Source organism: Notolepis coatsorum (assembly GCF_963971535.1).
Source record: "Notolepis coatsorum genome assembly, chromosome: 4".
NCBI lineage: Eukaryota > Metazoa > Chordata > Actinopteri > Aulopiformes > Paralepididae > Notolepis > Notolepis coatsorum.
In genome coordinates this window covers 84,947,624-84,961,845 of record NC_140168.1, presented here as the reverse complement: position 1 = coordinate 84,961,845, position 14,222 = coordinate 84,947,624, and the positions used below count along the sequence as shown (strand labels likewise).

The 14,222-nt window shown below is 44.1% G+C and overlaps 1 protein-coding gene across 1 annotated transcript in view; it reads left to right on the top strand.

Moving 5' to 3' along the window:
- Positions 1-4,349: 4,349 nt before the first annotated feature.
- The window catches only part of LOC311227858 (lens fiber membrane intrinsic protein-like), a gene marked incomplete at both ends in the record, with an annotated part of 32,188 nt that continues 22,315 nt past the window's right edge, over positions 4,350-14,222 (top strand). The window contains one exon of the mRNA XM_084313702.1: positions 4,350-4,524. Within this exon, the coding sequence (XP_084169828.1) occupies positions 4,350-4,524 (175 nt within the window). The remainder of the gene's footprint in view (positions 4,525-14,222) is intronic.

Genomic DNA, 14,222 nt, shown 5'->3' with positions numbered 1-14,222 from the left:
CTCATTTGGCTGTAAGAGCTCACACAAACATTTTATTGCCTCACAGAGTCAGAGCCCCATTCATTGTCTATGGAGCAGCCCCGGATTTTACATCCCAGATCGGAGGATTTCTCTCTCTGTTTTCTAGCTTTAGGAGAGAGAGGTGTGTATTTTCACAAATACTGACTCAACTGTCCTGGGGCACAGGAAGAACATTATGGTAATTTTTAAAATCGGTGGCATTCCCCTTTAAATCAGGGGAAAAAAAGGGTTACTGTGTCAAGGCATGAGTAGAGCGGAAGGCCTTGAACAGGGTTCGAGCCCTGGTCAAGGCCATTGTCGGAAAGTGATGTTGTTGTCCAGCAGGGGGCACTCTGTCCTCTGGACTTGTCAGTAACAATGCCCCTGTTACGGTGATAGGGACACTGTACAGCTGCGAGTGCCGTCCTTCGGATGAGACGCTAAACTGAGGTCCTGACTGAATTCGGTCGTTAATGAACCCAGGGCGCCTATCGCAAAGAGTAGGGGGGTTCCCCCAACGTTCCTGATCAAATTCCCCAAATTCCCAAACTGACATCAAGGCCACCTAATCATCCTTCCCCCTTAATTGGCTAATATCAATGCCTGTCTCCTGAGCCGTTCAGCCATTGTGTAGTGTGATGTGTGCCTGGTGCCAGTGTATGGCAGCCATTGAGCCTGCGTAGCCCAAGGTTGGGCACTACCAGTGGTGGTGAAGAAGGACATTTCCCTAACCCTTTGAGTGTCTAGAAAAGCGCTATATAAATGTAATGATCATTCATTCATTCATTCAAGGCAGAGTCCATGCAACAAACAAACTGACTTTGATCCTCGCTATTTACATATCCATGATGGCCGCCGCTCGGGCTGAGTACACGAAAAGGCCGCTTTGCCTCCCTTTGACCTTTTCTTAAGGTCATCTCAGCCGAGCCACCTGCCACGCGGCGGTGAGACGGTCGCGATTACAGCTTTGTCGCCCGCTGTGTCTCTCAATCTTCCGGCCTGTCTGTGATCAAATGCTAACACTGATTGTATTCAGCTGAAATGGCAGGGCCCTGTAATTGCTGGTTGTGATGCATTGATTTAGCAAAACGCCTCTCTGATGAAGAGGATGGCATTTGTGTGTAAAATATGACCTTCCATTTAGTGCGATGCGTTCTGGAGAACCGTGTGTGTGTGTGTGTGTGTGTGTGGCCGTGCGTGCGTGTGTGTGTACGTGTCACATTAGGAGATGAAGATTGTAGTTTTCTTCCGTCTGCTCTCTCCACATGCATTGTGTAACACGCTCTTCAGGGAGGAAAACTGCTGCCTCTGTGTCATTATACATTAGCCCCTATGTGAGACAGAGGGACAGGAGGACCGGTTGGCAGTAGGACTCGTCCCTCTCTACATGTGTCACCCCCCCCCCCCCCACCGTGGCATAGCGCAGCTGAAAGAGAAGTGTCCGCTTCAGCACGATGCATTGACTCCGGCCCAGTACTGCATACCTATGCATATCCGCGCGCTTCTAGAACACACCATTTACAAACAAACAAAAAAACATAAAAAGAAACATGTACCCCCCACCGGTACTACCCCCCTGCAAGGCCCCCTTAGCTCCTCCCCCCTAACCCCCACACGGACACATGCTGAAAGGTACAGGTCACATGCAAACGCGCCCCCCCTGCAGTGTCTCATTCAAGTTCATCCCCATACGGGCCGACCGATTGTTGCAAAAGGATTTTGCCTTCATCAACAGAAAAAAATACAGAGGGGATAACATTTTGGAATTTGGCCCAGTAGAATTCTCTTTGACTCTCTCTCTCTCTCCTAGCTAGCAGCATCTGTCTCTCCCTCTCTCTTCCTCTCCCTTTCTCTCGTTCCATCCCTCTCTCCCTTTTACCACTAACAGGTGGGCAAGTTAAGAGGGTGCTTTTCCCTGAAGAAACAAGGTAAGACTTCACTTCTGGAGTTTATTCCGTTGTAGAACCAAGGAACGATACTGTATCGACCCGTGGCGATAAAAGTAATTACCGTAATTGGACGTATGCCAGCGGAATTAGAACAAAATCTCAACACGACTTCATCAACTGCTTGATTTGCATAATTTCTGCATAGCAGGCGTTTGACTAACATGAGGATAAGACAAGGGGTCAAGGCTTTGTGCAAAAAAAAACTTGACATAAAGGGCCCTATTTATGAATAATGAGAATTCGTTTTTCTGGAATGTTCTCTGTAGCCATTGTTGCATTGTTAGAATGTTCAGTTCCCCAAATTCTGATCTCACATGAATTTGAACACCAGCGAGGGTTAAAAGCTGCAGTTATAGTCCTCTGTCATCGCTAATTGTGTTAAATGTCCTCACTGTGGGCTCCCTGTGCCTCAGAGACCCAGATAGACAGCCTCGCCCCCCCCCCCCCCCCCCCAGCACCGACGGCTGCCCCCCTGCTATAAAGAACAGTTTTTTTAACCACAGGATTTACATAAAACCACATGGTGACCTCTGAGTGGTGGTGGTGTTCAACCAGATCCGTTAAGATTCAGAGGATTCACCAGAGATCCGCGAGGTTAAGAATAATATCCAGATCCGTTAAGATTCAGAGGATTCACCAGAGATCCGCGAGGTTAAGAATAATATCCAGATCCGTTAAGATCAAGAGGATACATCAGAGATATATGGCCCGGAAAAAGTTTGTGGACTTTCATTGTCATTAAAAAAATATATATATAAATAAAGGTTTTCTTTCGATATAGCGCTTCTATATTTGAAAGGCGGCGACTAACCTGTTGTTCCAGCCTTTAAGTTCAATAAAAAAATATGTGTTACTCGACAACCAAACCTGTGACCATGTATAGTCTAGTGGACCTTGACAACGAATCCTATATTACTTGAAAACACTTTAATATAATTCTGTATTGCCCTGTAAAAACGCTGCTAAACCATATAGATGCACTTTATACCTTGTACTTTGTTTCTTGTATGTTTTTACGCTTTGTCTCGTAGTATGATATGCTTCACTGCCTGCCTGTTTCGTTTTTATGTTTTGTGTGGGGACTGCGGATGAAATCTAGCATCCCTGCTAAATCCGGTGTATTTACACATTGCATTTATTTGTAGTGTCCATTAATTTTCTCTGTCCCGTCTAAATAAACAAATAAAGTAAAGTACGTCGGGCAGCACAGAGACAGTATGGTTGGGGGATGTCGATGATGGAGTTGATGTTTAAATTTTTTTCCTCTCAAAATTTGTTTTATTTCTACGAGTGCTCACATTGTACTTGGGCTGATTGGTCGGCATTGTACACCGCTTGGATCAAATCCAAATTTGACATATTTAACAGTGTTAGCAGAAAAGATAACTCACCGTCGCGTCCTTTTTCATTCCGCTGTCAGCAAAAACCGTAGGGGTAAATGTCAGCGGGTGGGTTTTCCTCCGTGCCTCTCTCATCTTCTCCTCATTAAGCGTGTTCAGTGTCCCAGCGTCACCATGCCACAAGACCGGTACACTTATATGATTATGGGTTTTTGTTTGTGTATTTCTTTGTTTGTTTGTTTGTTTGTTTGTTTGTTTGTTTGTTTGTTTGTTTGTTTGTTTGTTTGTTTGTTTGTTTGTTTGTTACTGTATATTCAACCTAATCCAGTTTACAGGTTTGAAATCAGGTGTTTAGGGGCAGGAAACCACTTTTTATTCGATCCACTATAGCCACCGTGCACCTAGTTGATTGATAAACTCACAGAGCGCTTTCATTATTCTACCTGCAAAATAGACTTTTTGAATAGAAAAGTGTCTAGTTGTTTTTCTATGCCAAGGTGTCTGATAGAGTCGTTCAACTTAACAACCGCGGACAACATTTACCAGCATTTGGCGAGTTTAAGTTTATTTATTTTTTACCCAGCACATTAATCAACATCTTCAGTTTCCACATCAATGTAAATGTGCCAGAATTAGCTAATGAGCTAGTTTTCATCTGTAGTCCCTGCCTAACATGTATTTATGGTGGCTGGCGCTCCGCATTGAATGCGTTGATGTTTGATTGAACATACATGTATCATAGTGTGGACTGTGGGGGTGAGATTGGGAGAGAGCGTCTGTCAGTGTATAAGTGTATTTTGTTGTCCTGTGTTTTGTTTTGTTTTGTTTTGTTATGTATTGTATTGTATGTTTTGTATCTTATGCTAAGGACCCCCTCGAAAACGAGATAGCATATCTCAAGGGGTTTATCCTTCAAATACATTTCAAATAGTGTGTGTGTGTGTGTTTTTGTGTGTGTATGTTCATGCTCTTGCACAAAATGTGTGATTATACTTTTATACTGTTCTCTCTCTCGCTGCCCCCCAGGTGCTCCACAGTGGCTCCACTACCTCAACTCAAGATGTACAGCTTCATGGGAGGCGGCTTGTTCTGTGCCATCGTGGGCAACATCCTCCTGGTGGTCTCCACGGCGACGGACTACTGGATGCAGTACCGACTCTCGGGCAGCTACGCCCATCAGGGCCTGTGGAGGTACTGCATGTCCAACAAGTGCTACATGCAGACGGACAGCATAGGTGAGCCCAAGTGTGTTTCCTCCCCCACCTTAACCCTTTCACTACCACACGACCAAAGGGTTAACCCTTTCACTGCGTCAATGCAGAAGGTTTTTTATGTGCGTTTTTATTAAAGTTTTAGACGTTACAGTAGACATTACAGACGTGACAGACATAAGCGCACACACAAAACAAAACCAAGAAAACAGAAAAACAGTTCACAGAGCACTTCTCAATCAGTGGCGTCACGTGGGTAAAATAACTGGGGATGGTAATTTTTTTTTAATAAAAAATGTGTGTTTAAATATAATATTGTGACAAAATAAAAATGCACACTAAATAAAAATACACATTTCAAGTGTAAACATACAGCTATACTATTCCATGGGCTAGATTTAATAAGATTCGAGCTGAGTAAAGCGCTTCCCACACCTCCAGGGCGGCAAATGTGCAGAGGCTAGAGTACTTAGTTTGCTGACGGACCCGTTTTAAGGTGTGGGAAGGGCTTTAGTAAGCTCGAATCTTATTGGCTAGTATTGGTTTTGGACTCCACATACATGAATCACATGGTGGAAGCTGGAGAAAGACACCTCCCCTCTGCCTCCTCTCCTCTGCTGCAGTGACTGCCTCAGTGAGTCTGACAGTGTGTTAGAGAGAGTGAGAAGGAGAAGAGGGAGACATTAAAAAATAAAATAAAAATTATAACACAGAGATGAAAAATTATGATTTTTTATTATTATTGTAAACTATATAAAAAAAAATATATATATTGCTTTTTTATTTTTTTTATTTTTTTCTTCATATTTCATATTTCATATTAATTCATATTTTAATAATGGGGAAGCCTGGCTTCCGTTGGCTTCCAGGAGGATTCGCCACTGTTCTCAATACAAAACCATTACAATACAATACGAAGTGATTATTTCAGGAAGTGAGAGACACAGTCAACCGTTCCACATGTCTGGCCCTGTTCTTGTAGCGGTGGTTGTTGGTTGGGGTAGGTTTAGGTTCCGTCTGTCCCTGTTCTGGCCCCGGTTCTGTTTGTGGTGCAGGTTGTAGGACGTAAACTGCACTTAATTAGATACTTTGTGATGATAAAGGTGTTTTCTGAATTTTGGCCCAAACCTTCTTTATGATTATATTTATATATATATTTATATTATTATATGGGACAATTCTTTTTTTTTTTTGATAATTTTTTTTTAAATTATTATTCACATGAAACAAGACAACACATTAAACACAATCACAATACATAGAACTTCACAAGAAAATAACAAAAACAATAATAATACAGAATAACAATTTATACAGACAAAGAGAAAAGAAAACAGAGTTCAACCTTCTAAATTTTAAATCCAAGGGGTACTATCCAATAAATGGTCTTTCCCAGTGTTCAGCCCCGATTCCCGGCTGTGTGACCCTATATTAATAAAACGTACATCTCCAATTCACCACAAGGACCACTTTTTGAGAACACGACCCGAAAACAGAGCAATGAACCTTCATGACAAAACAAAAACCTGTAGAGGTGTTCCATAGACTCACAGAGACCATGTAAAAGTGACCAAACAGTGAAGAAATAGTTAAATAGCTGCCCCCCCATAAAATCCCCAGCTAAACTCAAGAGGACAAGACAAAAGACAAGACAGACAAAACATTTCCTCCTCCCCCTCCCAAGAGACCCCCGGACTCACCCGAACACGCACCTCAACCCCGCTCAGCCGCACACGGCGGTCCTGACCTTTTCGGCTGCTGCAAACCACAGGTCAATACGAGCCTGAGGAAGGGGTGTGGGTGCAAAGCTTGAGCCCACGGCACGCCATGCGCCCTCAGCGCTGACCTTAGTTGAAGGTAAAGAAAAAAGGACTCGCCGGGAAGATCATAACATTCTCTTAAGTCCTGAAACGCACGGAGGCCGTTCTTATCATAAATATCCTCCAGAGCAGTGGTTCCCAACCTTTTTCCCCCCAGGGACCCCCAAACATCTCTGATGAAATTCGCGGACCCCCTCCTAATAAGATACCATAAAATACGTTTTTTTTTTCATTTTAATAACAAACTGCTTATACACAGGCATATGCATCACAATTAGACCCACTATGCTTCTTTGACTTGTGCCTTCAATCAACAAATCTCATCTTGCACCATATGCATTTCAAAATGTTTGGCCAATATTCAAATGCTGTATTCATCCTCTCAAATCAGGCCCTAATGGTGAACGGTTTGCATTTATGGAACAAATCAATGCAACAAATTAAACTAAATATGAGACAGGAAATTCCAATCAGTAGCAGAGAGAATCTGTCCTAGCTGGATTTAATACCTTTTTTTTGTCATTTTAATAACAAACTGCTTATACACAGGCATATGCATCATCATTAGACCCACTATGCTTCTTTGACTTGTGCCTTCAATCAACAAATCTAATCTTGCACCATATGTATTTCAAAATGTTGGCCAATATTCAAATCCTGTATTCATCCTCTCAAATCAGGCCCTAATGGTGAACGGTTTGCATTTATGTTGAATGAAGTAAGAATCCACTGCAGTAAAAATATCCTCACCTCGAGTGGTGGTAGTAAGGTTGACTGACATGAGAATGTCCTGCTTCAGATCCTCATTTTCGATATATTGCACATAAACGATGAGCACAGCCTCGTCTGCGACAGTTGTAGTTTCATCAAGTTGTATGGCAAATGGACCCTTTCTAAGCTTTTCTGACAGCTGCTGCTCGCAATCACTTGACATCTTATCAATTCGGTCTTTCACTACATTGTTCGAGAGTGGTACTGATTTTAGTTTATCCGCCACCTGTGGGCCGCACAGTTTCTAAACCATTTTGATGCAGGCTGGTTTGATGAGCTGCTCGCCAATATTGTGCGGTTTCTTTGCTTTTGCAATTAAAAGCGAACACAAAGGAGGCTTCGGTAGCCTTCTGTAAATCACTGCCACCCCTGCTCCACGCTACTCTAACATCAACAGGCTTGTTCGCCTTGAGAGACTGTTCTTTCCTCCGAAAAAAGTCCGGATCCTTCCCAACGGTTTCTGGGTGCTTAGACGCCTGATGTCTCTTCAGCTTGCTGGGCTTCAGGCTCGAGTTTGCCAACTTTTCTCCACAAATCACACACTCAGGTCGTTTGTCTGGTCCCTCAGTGAAGCCCATGGTGATGTAATTTTCGCGATTGCTGTAGGTCCTAACTTTTTTTGCAGATGAGCTGCCGTCATCTCCTTTTCGTTTGTCACACATTTTCGCCTCTGGCGGCTGACTGCAGACGAGCCGAGAAAGTTAACTAGCGTGCTAGGCTAGCTACAGAAAGTGATACAGTCAACTGATTCGCGTTTTAGCGGCTACCCGGTAGCCTACTGTTAACGTTCAAAAATCATGTCTAGATGTTTATTTATTTATCTTTATTTTGTATTGTAGTGGAGAGACTATTCATGCTTCTGATGATACAAATATGCTAATTAAATATTTCTCTGAAAAAAAAAAAAAAAAAAAAAAAAAAAACTCAAATCATCTGTGGTCTGGCGGACCCCCTGCGCCCCCTGGCGGACCCCAGGTTGGTAATCACTGCTCCAGAGTATGAACTCCCCTCCTCTGCCATTGAGGAATATTAACTGGCTTGTGCCCAACAAGTAATTGCTGGTTATTAAAAATTGGAGAGTCCAGGTGCCATGGGCATTTAACCCCACACGACCTCTGTACATTACGCCACGTTTGGATCACGTGAGTTATGATCGGTCCATACCTCAGCCGGCATTTCGATATAGAGACAGTGGAGTACACCACATCCTGCAATCTTAGCGGTGAGACCGCCGCCGCTTCTAAGGTGCGCCAAGATACAGCATCTACAGGGTCTAGCCAGCACATCAGAGGTCTCAGTGAGAAGGACCAGAAATAAAGCTTAAAATCAGGGATTGCGAGGCCCCCATCTTGTTTCCTACGTTGAGTAGTAGCTCTTTTGATTCTCGGGCGTTTGTTATTCCAGATAAATTTAGATACCATCGATTGTACCTTGCGCCAGTGGTCTATTGGAGGGGGCAGGGGGAGCATTGAGCTAACAAAATCGACTACATGCAACAGCCTCCTAAGATTATCTGCAGCCAGGCGCCCCGGGATAAAACCAGTTTGATCGCAGTGTACCAATACCGTCATAAATCTCTGCAGGCGGCGGGCCAGCACCTTGGCAAACACTTTTAAATCGGCCCCGAGAAGACTCAAGGGCCTATAGCTACCACAATCATTGGGATCTTTGTCCTTCTTGAGAAGTAAAGAAATCAGCGCCATGTTGACATCTCTTGAGAACTCCCCCTGTTCGATAGCGTAATTGATCATATCGAGCATCAATGGGCCCAGTTGGTCCCAGAAAGCTAAATACACCTCGGGTGGAATACCATCCCAGCCTGGTGCCTTACCCCTCTGCATTTCAGCGATCGTCTCCCTTAGTTCCATAAGGGTGATCGGTTTCCCCAGTTCCTTAGCCTCTTCCTCAGAAATGTGGGGTATCTCAAGCCCGCCAATGAACGATTCAAATTTAGAGTCGTCGAGATTAACCTCTGAGCTATATAACTGAGTAAAACTCTTTAAAAGTGTCGTTGATCTTTTTCGAATCAGTAGTGATTGTACCCTGTCGCATCTTGATCGAGGGGATATCCGAGAAATGATCATTCGAGCGTATTTTCATTGCCAATAGATGGCTAGGCCTGGAGCCGTGAAAGTAGTAATTTTGCCTTGTCCTATGTATCAAGAACTCAGACTGTTGTTTAAGTATGGAGTTTATTTCCTTCTTGACTATCTTACGTTGTGTGTTTAGTCGTTCACTATAGTTAGTTTGCAAAGATGCGTATAGATCCGCATATAATGTTTCCAGTCCTTCTAGTTTTTTTGATCGGGATTTACGTAAGTTGGAGGAGAAAAGTGTGACATGACCCCTGATAAATCCTTTCAATGCGTTCCATAGGACCCTGGGGTCATCGACCGTGCCAACATTGATCTGCAAGAATTCAGCTAGTTTACTCCCGAACTCAGAGCAGAAATCATTGTTCTTTAATAAGGTTGAGTTAAAACGCCACCTGGGAGCTCTCGTGGAGAGCCTGCCAAAGGTTGCCACAAGGAAAATCCCCTTGTGGTCCGAGAGAGCCAGGGGAACCAATGAGACGTCGAAACTATCAAACAAATTAGGGGATGCGAATGCATAGTCTATTCGAGAGAAGGTTTTGTGTCTGGCAGACAGGTGAGAGTAATCCTTGAGGGTGGGATTGGATAAGCGCCATAGGTCTGCGAGCCCAGTGTCCTGGGCCCACATCCTGAGGGCCTTAGAGGACCGTTTTTGGTCGCTTGTTTCAGAGGGCCCAGACCTATCCATCTCCGCATCCCAGCACGCATTAAAATCGCCACCCACAATGAGAGCGTATCCAGTAAGTTCCAACATATTCTTCGTGATTGTATTATAGAACGCTGAATCATATGTGTTAGGGGCATACAATGCTATTATTGCCATCTTCCTATGAGAGAACTCAACTTTTGCTATAGTAATCCTTCCCTCCGTGTTCGACCTCACATCCAGGACTTTGATATCAAGGTTACGTCTTGTAACTATGACGACTCCTTTCGTCTTATCATCGGCTGAGGATGAGGAGATAACGTGATGTTGTCGATTTGCTAGCCTTGACACATCACCCACCAATAAATGCGTCTCAATAAGGAGAGCAATGTCAATATTTCTTCTCTTCAATAACCAAAGGACACTGGCACGCTTGTGTGGGGCGTTAAGACCTCCTGCGTTCCAAATTAAAATATTCAATTTAGCCATGGTCGAGTTTGTCTAAATGCGTAGAGAACATACCAGTGCAGCCAGGCTGAGTACAGAGGCGCTGATCCAGGCGGGCCCAGACGGTCAATCCCAGGAGTTCAGAGGAGGAACAATTACACACATATAAGACAACAGTACATAAAACACATAAAAATACCACCCCAGTTACAACCCCCCCTCCTTCTACTCTAAACCCTAACCCACCCGTCCTATTATAAGCCCTCCTATACCCACTCTCCAATCCCCTCCCTATGCCCCATCCACTAAGGATGGTCATCTTCCTATCATTTCCCACTGGAGTCATGGATCCAATAAGACGCTCCCCACTCCGACCCCCCTCTGACTAGATAAACCCCTGATTAAACCCCCACTAGTCCAATAAACACAAATAATAATAAAAATAAAATTCAATAAAGATATCGGTCGAAAACCACCTGAGCCTTGGCCCTAACCAGTGGTGCGTTATTGAAATCATCTGGGGTGACACGCACCACGTGCACGCGCGCTCCCGGCGCGTGCGCGCGCTCCCGCGAATGCGCATTTAATGTCCCCTCGCTAGGGCACAGACTAAAGACAGTGCCTAATTGCCTCTACGAATGGAATGTAACACGTCTTCACAACAAGTTAGGTGTGAATGTGTCTGAGAACGTATTTAACACACCTGACGACCGGCGCTATTGATATGCAAATAGCGAGTACTTATCATGGGGTGGCACACCGTGCTACCCCGTCCCATGAACAACGCATGCCTGGCCCTAACATGAGATAACCATAATGGAAAAAATAGCCATTATTATATAATAACTCAACATCACCCCTGCAACCATCTATTTCCGAGTCTGCGCATCAACGTCGCAATGTTATAGCACAAATGGATAAAGGAAAATTCAAAACAAAATTAAATTAAAGCATACCAGCAGATAGTCTAAGGCAGGATCGGATCACAGGTAAATTGTGCAAACAGATGTCATTTAAACAACGACAATAATAAGAAAGGGAAGAAAGGGGGTTATGGTCAAAGTGCACACCTGTAACAGCCCCTCTGAACAGGCACAACGGTTGGAATGACATAACCTATGTAAGAATAGAATTAAACACATTCATTAACCCGGGGATGGTAATAAGCAATACCTGACACAACCTGTTATCATATATTGTTTCAATAAAGATATCGGTCGAAAACCACCGTGAGCCTTGGCCCTAACATGAGATAACTATAATGGAAAAAATAGCCATTATTATATAATAACTCAACATCAACCCTGCAACCATCTACTTCCAAGTCCACAACTTGTTATCATATATTGTTTATATATATATTCAACCGATCTTCTCCTACCGGAGCCCAAAGCTCAAAACAGCCTGGATATAAAAATAAAAGCATAGAAGAAGTTAGTTAAGGACCTGATCACCGTTGAATTGTGCGAACCGATGACACTTAAACAGCAACAACAACCAAAGTGCGTAAATATTAACGGGTCTCGAATGTCTCAGCGCAGATGTTAGACGCAGCCCGCTAGCTAGCCCGAGGCTAGCGCGTAAGCTAGTGATGAATCCGGATAGCACGTTAGAGTCTGTTATGTACATTATTCAGCTAGCTCGTTAGCTTCCAAAGAGGCGATACACAAGTATGACCATGAGGTCAGCATTAGCAAGTAACAGAAGTCATTGGGAAGCCCCGCTAGTTGGATGGGCAGTGGACAGTTAGCATGTCTAGGCATGACAGCATGAATAGTCGGCCCTATCAATGTATTCAGGCCCACATCGCCAAGTCACTCACCCGTCATAGATATCAAGCTACAGTCTCGGCTATCCCCTCGGGATATTCCTTCGCTTTAGCCAACGACCAAAATGAACGCCGACCATCGACCTTATCCAACACAGATAATTTCGCGGGAGCGAATAGCGTGGGCCTCAGGCCTAGTTTCCATAGCTTGGACAGGACCACTTTGTATTCGCCTCTCTGTGCTTGAACCTCCGGCGTAAAGTCTTCGAAAATGGCCACTTTGTGATCGCCAAGCCTTAGATTACCCCTTCTGGCACGAGCCGACCGCATGATGAGTTCTCTCTGCTGTAGCCTGTTCAGCTTGACAATGATGGGCCTCGGTTCCTTTTTCACTCCAGGAGTGGTCCTGCCCGCTCTGTAGGCCGATTCACATACGGGAGGGGAGGGGAGGACGTCATTCCCCAGTATTTCTTGCAGCAATTCCGGCATGGTCTCAGAGAGACGGCCTTCCCCGCTGCCCTCCGGTACTCCAACAATCCTGATGTTGTAGCGTCTCTCCCGGGACTGTATTTCCACAATTACCGACTGTAGTTTGGCAACTTCGGCCTGCCTAGCCAGCAGGGAGAGCTCCAGATCCGCCATCTTCTCGCCCTGTAATAACGGCCTCCGTCGTTAGCGCAGCTAGTTCGATAGCATTAGCCGAGGAGTCAGCGTATCAACGGGATGACCGCCAACCTTATTTCCTCTGATATCTCTCGATGAAGGTTATCACAAAAATCCGCCAGCTCTTTTCTTTGTGTTTCAGCGAAGCGTGTCTCAGATTCTGCATGGAGCTTGGTCATGACCGAGAGCACAGCTTCGCTTATCTCCCCGACACCAGGCGATGGTGCGGCCAGGCCCGGTGGTAGTTTGCTGGCTGGAGCGCTCATGGATCTGGTTTCCACCACCGACATCGCAGAAAGTCGAAAAAAGTTGACGACAGTAGTTGAAACTCAACGACTTAACAAGCAGACAAAAAACAAATTAAAATAAAATAAAGACTAATGGGGAAAAACGTATATTCCGCACGGTAGAAGGGAGCTCACGTGAAACACGTCTACTCCATGGTCGCCTAGCTCCGCCCCCCCCGGGACAAATTATTATTATAGTTTTTTTCATACAGTATTGTTTTTCCCTCCTTTCTAATAATTATAAATAATCATTCATACAAAATTGTATTAATAAATAAAACATTTTTAAATGTATTGTTAATTTAAAGGTCCACACAGTATTTTATTTACACACAGGCAGAGTTGCTATCTAGCGCCATCTGCTGTCTGATCAGTGGTGTTGTATGTACATCAGTTGCTGGTCATCTAAGGTTAGCAGTGAGCAGGGAGCATTTCAAATGTGACTAAACGGCACCCTCTACGTTTTTTTTGGAGCTATTATGAATGAATGAATGAATGAAAACTTTATTTAACAGATTGCAGAATGGGTACAATACAGTACGGCTCAATACACACAATTGTTAAGGGGATGCAGACCTGAAAAAGTCGTTTGTCTTGTTTCCATCAGGGTCCCCCATTTTCAATTCATATAGACATTTATGACATACACAACATACATGACATTTATGGCATAGGGACATATAGGTATTTAGTACTGATACATTTGTGACATAAACGGTATTCAAATATACAGTACTGTTACCCCTAGATCCTGAGGAGACTGTCTATTAGGAGGTGGTGGGTGTTTTGGGCATTTACGGTGGCCAGTTTCGAATTGCAGCCTCCCGTAGGTGCTCTTTAAGAGCAGTTTTGAATGTGGGTAGGGATTCACATTCCTTTACAGCTTTGGGTAGGGCGTTCCACATTGATGTGGCATAATTGCGAAACGTGTTTAGTCCCTTGTTTGAGCCGAATCTGGGTTTAACATGATTTGTTGAGCTTCCTCTGGTGTAGTGGTTGTGGTATTCACTGACCTTTGGGAAGTATTTTGACATGTACATGGGTCCCTTAGTCGTATAGTGTATCTTGTAGACCAGGCCCATTGCAAGTTGCTGTACTCTGTCGTCTACTCTAAGCCATCCTAGGTTGTCAAAGTGGGCAGGGGTGAGGTGGGTTCTGGGGGTAAGGTCAAGTAGTAGTCTGACCAGTTTGTTTTGTGATGTTTGTCATTTTGTTTTAAGCGCCTTT